Source organism: Haemaphysalis longicornis, unplaced genomic scaffold (genome assembly GCF_048455015.1).
Source record: "Haemaphysalis longicornis isolate Haplotype H1 unplaced genomic scaffold, Haemaphysalis longicornis Haplotype H1 scaffold_1, whole genome shotgun sequence".
NCBI lineage: Eukaryota > Metazoa > Arthropoda > Arachnida > Ixodida > Ixodidae > Haemaphysalis > Haemaphysalis longicornis.
The window spans coordinates 410,538,619-410,556,546 of NW_027526203.1; the positions used below are offsets into that span (position 1 = coordinate 410,538,619).

General features: G+C 45.9%; 1 protein-coding gene across 4 annotated transcripts in view; it reads right to left on the minus strand.

The window, feature by feature from the left end:
* LOC144155488 (uncharacterized) overlaps positions 1 to 17,928 on the minus strand; it is a 33,571-nt gene that overhangs the window by 3,029 nt on the left and 12,614 nt on the right. For 3 of the 4 annotated variants that reach the window (XR_013319581.1, XR_013319582.1, XM_077686962.1), the window contains one exon: positions 9,932 to 11,564. Coding sequence is in view for 2 of the 4 variants with exons in the window: in XM_077686962.1 (XP_077543088.1) it covers positions 11,428 to 11,564 (137 nt within the window). In the remaining 2 variants the exon portion in view is untranslated. Of the gene's footprint in view, positions 1 to 9,931; positions 11,565 to 17,928 lie in introns of those variants that run through there. The other variant, XM_077686963.1, reaches the window with a different exon arrangement.

Below are 17,928 nucleotides of genomic sequence, written 5' to 3' on the forward strand. Positions count from 1 at the left end.
CCCTATTTTGCCTTATTCCTGGTCTCAAGTCTACAAACCAAGGAAAAGGAGAAACAGTGAGTGCATTTGCCACTGAACTAAAACAACTTGAGGCTGATAGCATTTTTGGTATCGGCTCAGGCCAACCAACAACCCCAACACTGTTGCCACTGGACATGGTGCTTTAAGACTATTTATTTTTGTGATTTATGGGATGAGCACTTAACACACTTTGTGTCTCTACATCAGAACTGGCATTCAAGAAGGCCTATAAGTTTTCTTTGCAGGCAGACTGTGCCACAGAAGACCTGGAAAATGCTAAGGCTGAGTTCAGAGACCTGCTGAAGACAAGCACAACTGGTTCTCGCGAGGAATCATTATGGCTAGGCGAAGCAACCGAAAAACAGGAATGCTCAAACTTTGTTTGCAATGTGACACACAACACAGCCCAGACACTTACAAGCTCCAGACTTCCTCTTGCAACTATTGCAAGAAACATGAATGCATTCAAAAGGCTTAAAAAGTGAAATGACTTGTAAAAACTCACACTCAAACCACAGCATGGAGCTACCGCAACAGTATGTGTTACTGATCTTGACATCAAGGGTGATCTTGACACCAGCACGTAACAGCCATATTGACAACACACGACCTCAACAACTTTCCGGGCACCGAAAACGTGCTGAAGTTTACAGTGAATGTGGTAATCGACCATAAACCTTCCAACTTTGAAGTTGACTCTGGTGCTGCCTGCATGCTTACCAGCAAGGCCAAGTTCAATGCTATGTGGACGCACAACCCACCCAGGCTAGAGATGAACAACACGTTGCTGCACAAGTGGTCAGGCCGGTCTCTTTACACTGTGGGTACTACAACAGTAAACATTACATACAAGCCCAGGACTTGCTTTTAAAGCTACTAATCAGAACTTGCTTGGACGGAACTGGTTCACAAATCTTGGAATGTAACTAGCCAGAATCAACACTGCCTCAGATGACAAATTCACGCAGCAGCTACTATAGTTCATACCACAAGCTACATGCAGCACTGTGGAGGCTACATTGTTGTCAATCGAGCCCCGACTGAGGGGGCCTAACTCACCGCGAAAGAAAGCGTGAATAGGCGCAGAGGCCTTGGGGTTCCACCTGCCGAGAGGGGAGACTGAAAGGTCCTTTGAAAACCCCTTTCACGGTGAGTTGGGCGCCCTCAGTGGGTGCTCTATTGACAACAATGTAGCCTCCACAGTGCTGCATGCAGCTTGTGGTATGAATCAGACAAGTACCAGTCCACAGTCAACGGCACCAACTCCAAATTCCTTGGCCCTGAAGTGGACATTAAACCTATAGAATGAGCAAGGCCAAAGTGCAGGAAAAAATGGCAAGTACCCTTTGCCGTGCAGTCCCTTGTGTATGCAGATATTGAACAACTCAACAACCAAGGCATCACAGAACCACTCTACATTCAAAGCGGGTAACAATCCTCGTAATGAGGTGATAAAAAGTGGAACGTACAGGCGTCCACAGAATAAACCGGACCATGCGAGCGGCGCGCGATAGCTATCGGTGCGACACCTTCCGGCCCAGCGCCTGCTGTCGAGATAGCGGAGGGCGCATGCGTATCCCTCCCTATAGTTTGTGCATGTCAGTTTCCTTGACTGCGGCTGCAGTACTCCAATCCTGTCGAATGCGACGCGCGGCGGCGCCTTGCGCGGCTCGCCTACCGAGCGGGCGTGATGCATGTCAGCAGCCGGCAGCGTGCGCCATGCGCTGATGCCGCGTAACTGTGCGTTCATCTGAGAATGTTCGTTCGGCGCTATTTTTATCATTTTATTGACTGAAACGCAAACTGGCGTTGAAGAAAGGCTGCGATAAAGATTCACACATGACTGAACCAGTGCTGGTCGTTATGCGACAAACACACAGTTGATAGAACTAAAAACAGCGATGTTTTTTTTTTTAATTTCGAGTTTTTCCCATGCGGCATATGAGAGGCGGTTTAAAGATGGGAGGAGGAAAGAAAGTAGGAAGGAAAGAGTTTAAAATAGACCGAAATACACAGCTGTCGGTGTGAGTGAATTGCTATCGAAAAGCAATGAGGCGTTTCCTTCCATGTCACCCATTGGACAGTGATAGCTATGAAGCGTATAAAGCACGTAACTCGTCCTGCATGGCCATATTCGTGAAGAATGCCTTCCCGCGTCCCCATCGAGCAATGGAGGCACATCGTGCGACTCTTCATCGAAGGGACCACTCCGTGGGAAAGTTGCCACCTCACCGGGAGGTCTAGGACTTCTGTAAGCCGCATTATTCAAGCTTACCGCGATGATCAGGGCAGACTCATTGACGCAGAGCGCAGCGGCCGGCCTAAAGTCACCAGTGAGGAGCAGGAACTACTGATTGTCGCAGCCGCTGTAGCAGATCCCCTCCTGTCTGCAAAATAAATTCGACAGGAGCTGTCATTGAGTGTCTCTTGCGAGACAATTCGAAGACGACTGAAGGAGGCGGGACTCGGGAGTTGCGTGGCAGCGCAGAAACCACGCGTGACGGACCGACAGAGGCTGGAAAGGCTGGAGTTCGCCCGGGCAGTGGAGCGGTGGACAACGGACGAGTGGAAGGAAGTTATATTCACAGACGAATCGACTTTCTCCACTCGCTGGGATCACCAGCGGCGTGTTTGGCGTCCGATGAGCTGCAGGTACGAAACTAAACTGTGAAACGTAGCTGGTAATGTGCATTCTAGATGATATATAAACTACTACAGTCATCATCACCATCAGCAGCATCATTAGCCTATCTAGGCCCACTGCAGGGCAAAGGCATCTCCCATTATTCTCCAATTACCTCCGCCCTGTGCCAACTGCGACCAATTTATCCCCGCAAACTTCTTGATCTCATCTGCCCATCTAACTTTCTGCCGCCCCCTGCAACGCTTGCCTTCTCTAGGGATCCACTCTGTTACCCTTAATGACCAGCGGTTATCTTGCCTTTGCATTACATGCCCTGCCCATGTCCATTTCTTTTTCTTAATCTCTACTAATATGTCCTTAACACGTGTTTGTTCCCTGACCGACTCCGCTCTCTGATTGTCCTTTAATGTTACACCTGTCATTTTCCGCTCCATTGCACGCTGAGTCGTTCTCAATTTAATGTGTAAGAGGTCAAATCGGGAACACGGTTTAATGTGAGAATTGCTGAGCATTCCTTCGGGGGTCCCGAGTGCAACGCTAAGTGTAATTGTTAAGTCTAGCAATGCATAACTACCTGTTAATAACTATATTTCGGAGCAACCGATATACAATGTCCCTGTAAATTTTATTCAGCTGGGTTCATTTGAAACGTTTTAATCGTAGTTTTATAAGCACCGTTTGTTAAGCGTTTCTTGTCGCTGTTTTTTTACGAAACACTTCAGGTAACCCGCATGGGCTAACGGGGCTTTTGTAATTCCCGCTGTGGAAAGAGGATGAAATTGAATCATAGTTTTATACAGGATACTGTTCGCCTACGTGGCAGTGGGGGTGCAGCCTCCCGCTAAAAAAATGTGCCAGTAATTTCAATCGATGTAAACTATCAAACACGCAAATGTCCTTTCATTGATTTATCTAGTATACCCTCCGAACATCTTCGAAGATATCTTTCTTCGGAGATATCTTTCCTGAATGTATTTCTGTATTTAGCCCGATGGTATTTAGATAACAGCCCGGCTACATCCAAAGCGTCCTTTCCAGTGGGAGGTGCTCCGTCAGCGTATGGGGCGCAATGAGTGCGGACGGCCTGGGACCCCTCGTCAGAATTTCTGGGCCATTCAATGCTTCCCAGTACTGTAACATCATTTCGACAAGTCTGCTCCCCTACGTCCTGGGCAGGTGCTTCATCCTCCAACATGACCGAAGCCCTGTCTTCACAGCACGAGCCGTGAGCTCACTGCTCGGGGACCACGCGGTGCGACAACTGCGGTGGCCTCCGTGCGGGGCAGACCTGAATCCGATAGAAAATGTGTGGTGGATTATGAAGATGAATCGCGGCAAACGAAATGACTGCGGTCGCACGGCGGACGAGTTGTGGCAGGCAGTGGAAGATGAATGTGGACGCCTGCACCCCCGTCCCGAAATCATAAAGTCGCTTTATGAGTCGCTCCCCCGACGCATTCGTGAAGTTATCAAAAACGACGGAAACTTCACACAAAATTCATAAGGGGAACCACTCGGACAATCACCGATGTTTTTTTTTTTTGTTCCGAACCGAATAAACCTTCGCTGTATTCAGTTCTTGCTATCAACCGTGTTCGTCGCATAACGACCAGCACTGTTTTAGTCATGTGTGAATCTTTATCGCAGCCTTTCTTCAACGCCAGTTTGCGTTTCAGTCAATAAAATGATAAAAATAGCGCCGAACGAACATTCTCAGATGAACGCACAGTTACGCGGCATCAGCGCATGGCGCACGCTGCCGGCTGCGGACATGCATCACGCCCGCTCGGTAGGCGAGCCGCGCAAGGCGCCGCCGCACGTCGCATTCGACAGGAACGGAGTGCTGCAGCCGCAGTCAAGGAAACTGACATGCACAAACTATAGGGAGGGACACGCATGCGCCCTCCGCTATCTCGACAGCAGGCGCTGGGCCGGAAGGTGTCGCACCGATAGCTATCGCGCGCCGCTCGCTTGGTCCGGTTTATTCTGTGGACGCCTGTACATGGCACATTTGTCGTGACTTCTGTTTCCCCATCAACTTGACATAACGAAGGCATCCTACCCACTTACAATAACTGACAAGATCTTCAGCATGTTGAGAGAGGACAAGATATCTAGTACTCTGGACCTGTGCGCCAAAACTTTGCATCAACACAATAAAAGGTCTCTCCAAAGTGAAGTGACTTCCATTCGACATCTCCACAGCACCAGCCATTTTTCAGCATAGGCATCCCAACGCAACAACCAATGCTCTCATTGCTTGTTTGGAACAGGATAATATGCTGCACGTGTTATGGCTTGTATCCTGCTGGTGGCGTAAAATTATTATTTATTAATCAGATTTGAGAATAAAACAGTTCTGTTGTTGGACACTGCTTTCTTCATTATGCCAAAGATAACGAACAGGCTTCTAATATGTTAATAGCTCCTGACGTTGCCTATGTTACGTGAAGAACTTCAACTCACTCTGTGTGCGCACATACCAGAAGGTAGGTGCATCTGTCAACAGGACCTGCACGGTCAACACGTAGCATGAGCCACATGGCACCTGTGGGCGTTCCAAAACCAGAGCTGTAGTCTTAAATTGGGCTTAGCTGCAGAGCTTGGCAATCGGGGCAGCACTGTACTGCTTCTTCTACCTCTTTGTAAAGCCCTGGCGGCCATACTAGGCTCTTTGCATTTTTATTCATGCCACAATACCTTTGTGGCCTATACATATTAGCTCAAGAACATAGGGCAGCTCAGTGCTTGGTATAACAACACGTGACCCCCATGTAAGGCACTCCATATGGGTAGCAACTCCTTTGGGCTTCCTTCAGTAAGGCATGGACTCGTCTCCTGTTTGTGCACAGTGCAATCCACAACAGCATTGCCCGTGCAAAATAAAATGCTGCCCAGTTGTGTAAAACCAGCTATCTCCGTAGTTGTAAATGAAAGCCTTGATAGAGCGTCAAATATCAAGATGTCTGAACCAGCGATGTACTTGCAGAATTTTTGGGTAGCAAAAAATGGTGGGTTGCCTTAATGGCCTCAGCCAAAAACAAAATTTCAGTAAGCTGCAAGCTGCTTCAGTGTAAGGGCGCATTCACTCAGTGTTCCAACTTGTTCTTGGTTGTGGCATTGAAAATGGATTGACAGTAAACTCCAAAGGCTGCAGGTCGAAGTGAGCATCCACTTCCAGCCCTGCTACAGCCCAAGCATCCACCTCTCTGTGCTGGTTAGGCTGTAGCAGGACTCAGACAGTGCCATAAACCTCTGCTCCACGCAATGTTTGCAGGTGTTCTCTGTCTGAAGTATCTGTAACATCTGCAGACTCAGAAAAAGTTCAGGTAGCTGTGCTATGACTTCCATGAACCCAGTCTGCCATCCAACACAGGATCGAGGAAGTCAGGCATTGCTACGATGTATGCAGTCCTGACTTCATCGCCGTTCGATGGTGCAGCAGATTTACTTTAAAAGATTCAAGGGTCCTGAATTGGCCTTGTTGCCAAATGCAATGTTTGCATGACTGTGGTACGTGGCCACTGGTTTTATTTAAAAAGGCCATGAAGACAAAGTACATATTGTTCATTTGAAAGATTACCTTGTTGGAATAACACTCATAAACATTTAATGCGAAATTCACTCAAATAAGCTAACTAATGAAGAAAACAGACAACAGGCAGGCAACTCCAGCACTAAAGTTATGACACACTACATACTATAAGAAGCTTGTAAGATTGGCCGAGGTAAAAAAAATTATACATAAATTAAACAGGTGTTCAAACTTACAGAATGAAATTTAATGCATGTTCTTTTTATAGCACTAAGCGGGTTGGGGGGTGGAGGAAAGAAGTAAACAATAGTGGTTCTTAACAAACACAAACACATATGCACTGTGTGCGCATATAGAACTAACATTGGCCGATGCTGCGGAACACTGCCGTTTTCGGGCGCGCTGGCCATGCCTGACATGACATTGCTCAACTGGCATAAGTGACAGTGGCACCTACGTGACCTCGTTTGTCGAGTCACACCCCGTGTTTCACGAAATGGTTACAATGAACTGCAACAAAATATGGCACGTACAGGTCACGATACATGCTATGCAGCGGGAGAATTGTAATTTTGGCTTCGTACTTGCTCATTTTCTCTGTAAATCAGGCATTGTTTGCTCCTGGACAAGTAAGTGCTGAGCATAGTATAAAACACCAAATCTTTTGAATAAAAAGAAGTTATACCTTGTTTTCATGGCACCTTTACAATTGGCATACAATATGCATCATCTCTGTAAGCGTGTAAAGTTCCAATACTCCTGAGGGCAGTATGGAGATACGCTCCAACCTGATCACATTTCACGCATACCACGATGTTTATCCAACACGCAGTGCTAAGCAGGTGCCAACAGGAGCGCGCAAGTGCCACCGTTGTTGCTGTCGAACCATTATGCAGCTTTGCTTCACAGTCATTGGCCTGGGTGAAATGTCACAGGTACTACAGCCCTGCTTTGTTCAAAGTGACTTATATGCAAGTCAATATGTGTGTGTCCCACCATTTCTGCCACTCCTGGAAGCCTTTAAGGGAAATGTACTGCAGAGACTTACATAATATTTCTTTCTGATTTCATCGTCAATGGTGAATCACATTCCTTCCAGAATTTTTTCTTATTGTGCAAAAAGAAAAAAAAAAGCTGCATGGAGTAAAATCTGGGGAGTACAGAAGGCGGGATCCAACTGCCAACCTGCTCCACGGTCACAGTGCAACTACCAGTCTCTGCTTTTCTTACTCACTGTCTGATCTTTGGTGAGCACTCGAGGCACAGTTTGGTGGCCTCGCATAACAACTGCAAATCTTCACTCAAGGTTCACTGGCAAAGCATTCCATGACAAATCTTTCTCCTTTGAAGCTTCAATTCTAAATTCCCGCCAGACTTTGTCAAATGCAAGAACTTTGGCGAGTGACATTTTCGTCAACTTGGCTCGTTATAAGCTGCACAAAGCAAGCCCTGTCTTTGAATAAACGCAGTGTCTAGAGTTACGTCCGACGGAACCCAAAATCGAAAACTAGAGTTACGTCCGACGGAACTCAGAATTGAAAACTAAAGTTACGTCCAACGGAACTTTAAGCCAGTTTCTAGGGTTACGTCCGACAGAACTCAGAATTGAAAACTAAAGTTACGTCCAACAGAACTTTAAGCCAGTTTCTAGGGTTACGTCCAACGTAACCAAAAATTGAAAACTAAAGTTACGTCCGACAAGAGTCCTGGTCCGACGGAACTTAGGCCACTGTTTTAACTTACGTCCGGCGTAACGTACAGCACAAAACAAAATTTACGGCTGACGGCACCAAATACCTGGACGCTCTATATGTGCAATCCATCGCAACATTACGGCCAAACCGGTTCAGAATCAGTAAATCATAGGTAACATGTTCGACAGCACCGTTTCCCCGTCCGTCGAGTGGTCAGGAGCGGGATATAAGCGCCCGCACTACTGCAGCGATCTGGGTTCGAATCCCAGCTGGGTTGATGGAGTTTTTAATTAAAAGATTCAAATTTTTCTGTACTAGTCTTAGTGCACTTCTTTCCACATCTAACACATGCAAGCAAAGGACAAGACAGGAATAACAAAATAGAACTTCCTTACATTTTTCATTAGTCAGACAGATCAATTAAATAAACTTTATCGACATTTATTTTTTTCTGTGAAGAGAAAAAGGACCACCAGGACATTCGCTTTATTACCGCTAATCAATTATTTATTATTAGGGGTAGGTTATTGATCGATTAACCTTCCGATTAATCGATTAATGCTTTAGCCGCGATTAATTGTTTTAACCGGTTAAGCTGGTGAGAACTCGATAATATTTCATCGACAACTCTTAGACTTTATACACGAAGTCGACTTGTTCGTGTACCTCTGAGCCCATTTATCTTCATTCCACAGGGCAAAATTTTGAATAAAACCTACAAATATACACGCACAAAAAACGGGTAGGCAATTATATATGCCGTTTTGCCGTTGTAAAAACTATTTCTGCGGTAAGCAAGGCGCGATTAATCGGCGCCATCTGCACTCACGGCGGGTGCTGATGTTCCCGATTCTAGAAACGTGTGTGTGACGAACGAGCTGATAAGCGTCTCGCCCGCATCATGCGCCGTGACGATGACCTACTTACCTCATCTGGAATGTGTGTGAACAAGTGTATGAGCATATTGATCTTATTTCTGCTACTACATAATGTTTTTTGGTCATTTGTTCTTCCAAACCAACACAACCGAATAATCGATGCGAAAAGCCACCCGATTAATCGGGTTATTACATTTATTAAAAGACTCTTGGCCCATGTAAATTTGTTCTCGGCAAACTGCAGACGCTACAAACTGGCACTGCGCCCACTGCACGAGGTTCAATTTTGTTAATTCCTGTCTTCTCCTTTGCAAAAGCCCGTTCTACATGGGGCGAATTTCGCTTGCGAATTCGCAGCTGCGGCGCCACTCGTCCACCAAAACGATCTATTCTCGTTGCTGTGGCGAATTTCCAAATGTTTGGAAGAGTCGAACTTCTGTTGTGAACACGGCTTAGCATTTGGAAATATGTCGCAGCAGGGAAAACGGGAAAATAAATCGTTTTGCCGCACGGGCGGCGCCGCAACTACGAATTCGCAGGCGAAATTCACCCCATGTAGAACGGGCTTTACACGTGTTGGATATGGACAGAAGTGTACGTGGACTAGTGCAGAAAATTTTGAATCCTTTAATTAAGAAAAAACACCATCAACCCAGCTGGGATTCCAACCCACATCAATGCAGTATATAGTGTGGGCGCTTATATCACGTTCCTGTTGACCGACGGGGAGCTGGCACTGTCGAACATGTTACCTATGATTTACTCCTTCTCACCCGGTTTGGCCGTAAAGCTGCAGCATTTGTGTTTCCAAATTTCACGTCAGTTATCGTACAAGCGACCATTTCAATGACGTTGCGTCTAGATTACACATATAGAGCGTCACGGTAGCTGGTGCCGTTAGCTGTAAATTTCTTTTTGTGCTTTACGTTACGCCGGACGTAACTAAAAACATTGGCCTAAAGTTCCGTCGGACGTAACTCTAGTTTTCAATTCTGGGTTCCGTCGGACGTAACCCTAGAAACTGGCTTAAAGTTCTATCGGACGTAACACTAGTTTTCATTACTGGGTTCCGTCGGACGTAACTCTAGAAACTGGCTTAAAGTTCCGTCGGACGTAACTCTAGTTTTCGATTTTGGGTTCCGTCGGACGTAACTGTAGACACTGCGTTGAATAAAATGCCCCCATTTCTGAACTGAGAAAACTATTTGCAGACTTTGGCTTTACCCAGAAAAGAAAATAATGGTGCAAGCAAAAATGAATGTGGCCCTGTAATCTCATAACACTTGAGCAACTTTGAGACTATCCATTGCTCGCACTGGCTGAGACAGCCAATGTTAGTATCTTCCCATGATTCAAGGCGGTCTTTTGAAATTTAAAGGAAATTCTCTTCATGCTTAAACTCAGTGACCATGCAGTTATAAAGGTTTCTACGTGTATTACTGCAGATGCAGTAATTTAAGTCAGGGCCATGGCCAGAAATTTTTTTCAGAGGGGGTTATAGGTTATCTGAAGGGTGGAGTTTTGCTGAAAGGAACACCAAGGTCCGCTTACGCTCTGCCAGGAAAAAGTTTCAGAGGGGGTCCAAACCCCCTCACCCCCTTTGGCTATGTCCCTGTGATCTAGGTGAAATAATGCCGATACGATGCATTCATTTCATCAGTAGCATAAATTCAGTACGGTGTCATCTACTGAATCCTGCCAGTCACTAACTTGGTTGGAGAACTTTAAACAACTGCAGACTGTGATGGAATGTTTGATGCAACAATCCAACCTTACAAGAAAACAAGGGGCAAACTGTGAACTGACCGAGCAGCCGGATGCATGTACTTGCCATTTACATATGTTGTTTATCGTTCGCCGTTGAAACCATGCCAGCATTTTATTTCCAGCCTCCTACCAGATTTCGCAACACCTCGACTTTACAGGCATACTATTTATTCTCCACCGTACGTTTTGCCAACACAACAACACCAAGGCCATGAAAGCAACATCTGGTACGGAAAGGGACTTTTGTAACCCTTTTAGAAAGGTCAGCGGAAAGTAATGGCAACAGCCCAACAAATGCATAAAGAAAGGTGAAACAAACAAGCACTGGCTTCCAACTACCTTTAATAATAACAATAATAATAATAATAATAATAATAATAATAATAATAAATTAACACTTGCATAAGCATTCAAACAAACATGTCACGGCAGGTCAGATCGTGGCATAGGAACAGCACAGCAAGAATTTATGAAGGATTAAAAAGATTAGAAATGGCTATCAGGCTGGTGGCAGACCAATGGAAATTCAGAGTGTCTAATCAGCTCGGGAATTTCACTTCTTGGTGAACATTAAATAACTGACCAAACATTCTGGCACTTCGGCAAGGGGCCCTTACGGACCTCTCTCCTTCACTATGCCTTTTCCATTTTATTTTTTTCCAAGACAGGCATCTTCAGAATCAAATGTTTACTTCTGCTATTGAAATTTCCCTGACACACTTGCTTAGTTACGGTTCGTGTTACGGTTTGCGTGTTGACTAGCGCACAATTTTTCATCCCAAAACTTCAGCACAAATCCATTTGTGATGTGTGCAGGATATGGTGCAAGCGGCATTCCAGGCTCACCGGGTGGCTTGCAAAATTGCATGCCGGGTTTAGGTGCCCGTGCTAGGATGGGCCGGCATAGGTGCACATGGGAGGGTGGCTGCTTCCCACGCCTGCTCCCCTCAACCTGGTCAACAGGGGCAGTGAAGGGCTGGGTAGTGTCGTCTTTGGATGCGTGCCAAGGACATCTTCAGAAAGGGCTGCAAGCAGGAAACCAAAGCTGAGCCAAGAAACTGGCACTGCAGCCCCCTGAGCACTGCCTAATGCTGGCACTGAAACAAAATATGCCCGAGACAGGGTCCAGTCATAGGGCTGCTAAAAATTTTATCGGAGTTCACACGGACACTCTTGAACAAGGACATAAAACTGCAAGCAAATGCCGGCCCCTTACACATCTAGAATGAATGCCTGCTGGTAATTTCCAGCAACTATTGGAGAGTGCCAGGTAAAGTTGCGTCTTACAGTCCGTCATGGGCCACAATTTTCATGAGTAGAAATCACAATCCTGATTATAAAATCATTATTGCACTATGTAACTGATCTGAAAGCACCTTCACCGCACTGTATCTATATTCTTTTTTTTTTTACTCCCCCTAACAACCGTTCTTTTCACCCCCATGGGGCTTAAAGGGGCACTGACACAAAATTTTGAAGGCGAGATAACTTCGGAGATAGATTGGTGGGAACACATATACATCATCTGCAAAATACCAGCGGCGAATACAGCCTAGAACATATTTAAAATCAATTTTGAAGTGTGCGAAACGCAACCGAGCAGCCAGCAGAGGACCACGCGCAATTGTAAATAAACAACATCCAAACACGTCACGAGTTTGTGTTTGCCGCTTCCGCACTAACGGCGTTTTTTGCCGGCTCGCATGGCTCGCCTGGCTCGCCGCTCCAATCGGAGGGCCGGAGGGCGGAGCTTCTGCTCTCGAGAACGAACGACCCGATCGTTGGCGGCGGAGGCGCCGTGATTTCGTCAGCTCATCGGGCAGCTGGCCGCTACCAAAGTTCTACAGCGATTCCAGGCACTCTGTTTCTATTACTGGTTATTACCATTAGATGCGAAAACGCGCCGGAGGCACGAAAAGCTGACTGAGCTAGCCGCACGGTCGCTGTGCTGGCGGCGGCCACGGCCGCGAAGTGGCCCAGGCCGGCGCAGGTAGCTCGAGTGATAGTTTGTTACCGCTGCACGAAATTGTCCCCAAGTCCCGACCATGGTGGCTTACATGATAAAGGAGTTAATGATGCGATGGCGGGTTGCATTAAAAATTGTCATCTGCGCCGCTTACGAGAGCGGCACTCGAATATCCGCCGCAGTGCTGAGCCGAACACATCTGTAGGCGGACCTGTAGGCAGACCGGCCGGCTGCTCCCAGCGCGCGTCTTGCCACCCACCGTCTCGAGCGTCGCGCGTCGTTCTTTAGCCGCGGTAGCATTTGCACTCGCAGCGCCTGCCTCACATCCACGGTCGCTTTTTAATTAAGCGCCTCACGAGATGCAGAAACTGCCGTCGATGCGGATTCGACAGTGTTACGGCGGCTCTGCTCTGTGATATCCCTCCGACGGTCACGTGGTCAGCTTTGATCACACAAAATCCATCGTTTCGCGGCACTCGCTGAAACCGAAACTGCGACTGGCCGCATTGAAAATGCCTCTAATTAAACAACCGTCGCACGCTGAAGCAAATGAGGTTTCTACAGGTGGTAAGTAGGTCACTAGCTACTTATCGCAACAAAAAAAACAAGATGCAAAATTTTTGTGTCAGTGCCCCTTTAAAGGGGCCATGCAGACAAAACACAAGTTGGTTCATTCAAAATATTGCTTCGCTGGAATCATACTGACACCACTTTTAGCGCAAACTTCGCTCAAAACAGCTACATAATTAGGAAAAAAAGAGAATGGCCATGCGACTCTCTAGCTAATTTCCCGCACTAGAACCTATGACGTAATATGCACAGCTGTGCGATTGGCTGAGGCTGGCAAAAGCAAACACAAGTTAGGCAAGGCTGATAAGCATGCAGAACAAGCCATCTTTGCTTAAATGCAATGCATATTCAGTTAATAGCAGTAAGAATGGTGGGGTAAACAATGAAAGTTACAAAAGTACACATAACCATAAAAGCCCCAGTGCGTAATGCCGTTGGTACGACGTGCACTATGCTTGTTATAGCTGCACAGCAGTCCAGCGCTTTGGGGCTGTCTCACACGACACTGGCTGATCAGCGTAAGCGACATTGCCTTACGTGACCCTGTCTGTCAAGCGTACCTAATGTTTCATAAAACGATTACTTCCAACCGCAACCAAAACAAGCCGGGTGCAAATACGGTCAGAAACAAAGCGAGGGCGGATAGTGGTCCTTTACAATATGGTGGTGCTTCTAGGAGGACTGACGGTAAACAAGGCATTTCGGAATCCGCTGCAGACTAAACGGCATACGAACATTCACTTGAAGACCTGCACTTGTTGCATCATCGCAGACGTCACGAAACACACGATTTGTCAGGAGAATCAAAACTCTAACTTAAATTGATTAATTTATCAGTGAATAAAGCATCGCTTGCTGCCGGAAAAGCACTGGGGCCACCATAAAAGACCAAATCTTTCGAATAAAACAAACTTGTATTTTGTCTGCATGGCCCCTTTTAAAGGGACACTGAAGTGATATGTAAACATTGCGGGATTACTAGCGCAAATTGTAGTCCGGAGTCCCCAGGCCATGTTTCGACCACTCTAGGCGCGTTTACGCGATTTTATTTAGTAGAAAAACTAATTCGAAAATGCTGTCCTCCTCTCTTTACGCTCGCCCATTTTCTGTGGCGTTTTCGTGTGACGTCAGGAGGGGATGAGCTGGCAATTGGCTGCGCTACTGCACGGCTTCCCGGCCTTCAGACGGAGTCAGTCGGCCCAGCGTTTGTCCGCCGGCCGCCGGCGGGTCGTCGCAATCAAGGAGGTTAAAAAAAAATTGCTTGGTCGCAATTTGTTCGCTTAGTTGAAACGAAGCCAGGACACGTTTGTGAATGGAAAAATGTGCCTTTCTTTACTTGGTTTGTTTGTACACTGTATCTAGCTCCAAGTCAAGGTCGCTTCACACAAGCGCTGCACAAGCGCACATGCGACGCTTCGCTGACTGGTACGCCAGTAGGAAAATATAAGGCCTCTTGAAGGCGGGAGAAGAGTCAGCGAAGTCAATATAGGTACTAAGGAAATAAAATCAACTGATATTTTTACCGTACAGCGTAAAACTAGGGCGCGGGAAGCACTTTTTTGCGCTGGGCGAACAAGCACAGCGGTCAGCAGCACGACTACGCATCTGCGAACGCTTTTCCGTCTACGAAATGCAATTGCTAAACGTGAGCTACTGTGGAAACTCGGGCGACGCTTACTGCACGAGCGCAGTACAACAAATAGTCACCTAAGCTGCTTGAAATGCCAAAACTAAATAAAAGTGTAAACCGGTTGTACAATATATACCCTATATTAGCACAGCCTTTGCATCCCGCTCCGTGGCTCAGTTGTCTGGGGCGCTAGGTATGTCACCTCAGGTGTTTCGCAAGTCACGAGTTCGAATCCCTGCGGGTACGTGCTTTTTTTTTTTTTTTTTGTAAGTTAACTTTTTTGTTTCCCGCCGATGTTTTCTATATTGAGTTCACCTTTTTTTGGGCCGCACCGTTCATGGCTACACGAACTAGTTCACAAAACGCGCGCAGGCTGGCACTGGCGCGCTAGCGAGTTCTCGTTGGCGTGCTGTTGCCATAAGCACCGACTGCTTGCAGGCAGTGGGCACAGGCCAGAATGAACAGACCCTTGGCCTGGTGCGAACACGCTTTTTACGATACAGGCATGAGGGAGGCAAGCTCCAAATATGGGGGAAAAGCGCATGACATTTGGGCGTCTGCGGGTACGCGGAGGGCGTTCATGCACTGCGGAGGTCTCGGCTAGTGAATGCTACGACTACAAGCCGTCCTGTGAGGCTTATCTTGTGCATTTGGTCGACAACATGGCAGAAGCGCGGTACGTGATTACTGAGATATTGAGAATGCCCATCCAACAACGCCATTGGTTATGTTTTACAGAACCGAAACCAAAACCGAAACTTCTTTGATTGCTAACCTTGGGCATCGTCCAATCACGGCGCCCCTCCTCCCAACGTCACAGCCTTAGTTGGTGCGGCCGCCGCAAACCGCGCATGGTAGTTTTTCTTCTTTCGCGCTTTGTAAAATAATTACCGATTTGTCAACCGGATAAACGATGAAAAGTGTGCTAATTTGAGCCAGTCTACGCAGTGCAAGCAAAAACGGGAGCTTGACAAATTCACTTCAGTGTCCCTTTAAGAGGTAAAGGAAGCTTTCACTCAAGGCATAAATACCCCTGCTACACCGGCGTCTTGAATGCCTTCGAACCAAATATCATTCAACTCAAACGTGGGGCTTTGAATGCCATTCCGAGTCTGCCGTGCTCCACTACTATTTCGATGGCATTTGATTTGAAAGCTTTAACAATCACTCACGGTGCTGGGTGGTGCTGCTGCTACTGAGTTCTATTTTTACACAACAATGCAACAAACAAATTTAGCAGCAGTCTTTGGCAGTAAAATATCAAATTATAAATAACGAAAGCTTTAACATGGTTTTTCTTAATTCTAAATTGTAATCAAGGTTCTTTTTATACTTTTGGGTGCATGCTTTGTGTTGACTGGCCACACTGCTTTGTCCCTTGCTTGCACTGGTGCTTAGAGTATAGAATTATTGCATCTTGATATCATGATTTAAGTGAATGAAAAGTAAACAAAGTCTGAAAATTAAGAATAATCTGCTTGTTCTAAGTGTAACAGTAATTTAATGCTTATTTGGAACGCTGTGCACGAGAGTGCGAGAAATGTGTTCGAGAGCCCCATATGTCTCTCAGGGTGTTCATTCGACTTGAATGTCATTTGAGCTGAATGCCACTTCAAAACCCAGTGAAGCAGCACAATTTCGCATTTGAGTCAAATGACATCCTCTTCGAATGACATTCGAATGCCAGTGTAGCAGGGGTATTAGTAACAAAATGTTCACATTCTAGATCATACTTGAACCAGGCGTGTTCAAAATTGAGATGATACAGCATTGCACACATTCTAGTCAGCTGATTTCCCAAGCGACAGCAGGGAGAAACGCTACCTAGAATGTGTTCATGACCAAAAGCATCACGTTCAAGGTGGTTACTGACCGCCTTTATTGAGTTTGCTTCCCCAGAAGAAAACCTCTCACATCCCTTGGCTACTTGCTCAACCTGCATTAGTCCTTGTCTGCAATGGCACTACCCCCTATTTGGTGCTGTCGATGTAACATCCACTCCACATCATTGCGCCTTGAAGTTTGATTGGTATGAGGATGCATTGCAAGGAGTAGCCAAACCAAAGGTGAACACGTTTGACGTCATATTCCACGCCGCATGTGGCAAAAAATTAACGCAGCAGGCTTCGGAAAATTTGCAGTCAAAATTATTTGCACTTACAATTTTCAGCATTCAGAAAATTAATGTCATTTTATTCAAAGTTTAACATATGCCAAAAAGTACCTGAAGTGTATTCTGCCAGTTCAACAGCTAAGTCAGCACCGTTTAAGCTTTAGCTATGTGTGTACCCAGAGTCATTCTGTTAATTCCTGCAGTGTAAAAAAACACTTTTCTATGATGAGGTGTACGGTCAATGAATCTGCAATAAAGCATGTTGAACCACCGTGCAAACGACAAAACAAAGGACGATAGCAAGAGGACACACGAAGCACTTCACGCCTACTGCTAGTTGCTAGGGTTTGCGAGTGTTGCACAGAACTGTGCCCTTGCAGGAGTGCAAATAATCATTTTACCTGGTCTTGCTTTTCTGCCATTAGGCCATGTTAGTGGTGCCCACCAAACTATTCAGATGCACACTTCTCTTGACACTTTTTTAACTACCAATGTTACTTCAGCGCAGTATGTGTTCTGGTGTCAACAATCAACAAGCACTTCCAACGCCTGTCGAATGCAGCGGGGGTCACAGATGGCAACAGCAGCACAGCAGTGTACATTTGTTGCAAAGCTACAAGTGAGCCATTGGTAAAACCTAAAGAACTTTAAAGAATGGGCAAATTTGTTGCAGTGGCCTTAAATATTAAGTTAGCATTCACGATATACATGAAAAAAAAAAATCAATTCAGCATTCTCCTATGAAATTATTGGTTATATGAATTACTCGTTATATTCATCATAAGGGTCTATGTATGCAAATGCAAGTGCACACGCACACACACAACATATAGCTATGTGTAGAAATATACATTTTGATTTTAGGTCTGTTCAGGATGCCAGCATAATATGGCTCTTGCATAGTATGAATGAGAATTTGCCCTATGATTTCTTCCCAAAACTATAAAAGCCATAAATATCAAAGCTATCAGTTTAAGAGAAAATATTCCAAAGGTGCCTTGCATCGAGGCGAGTTCCTGCAGGGCTGCTTCATCGTTATAGAAGCTACCTTTAATTTTAACATGTATGCTTCCTGGGTAGGTTTGTTGCTTACTTTACTTAACCAAAAGA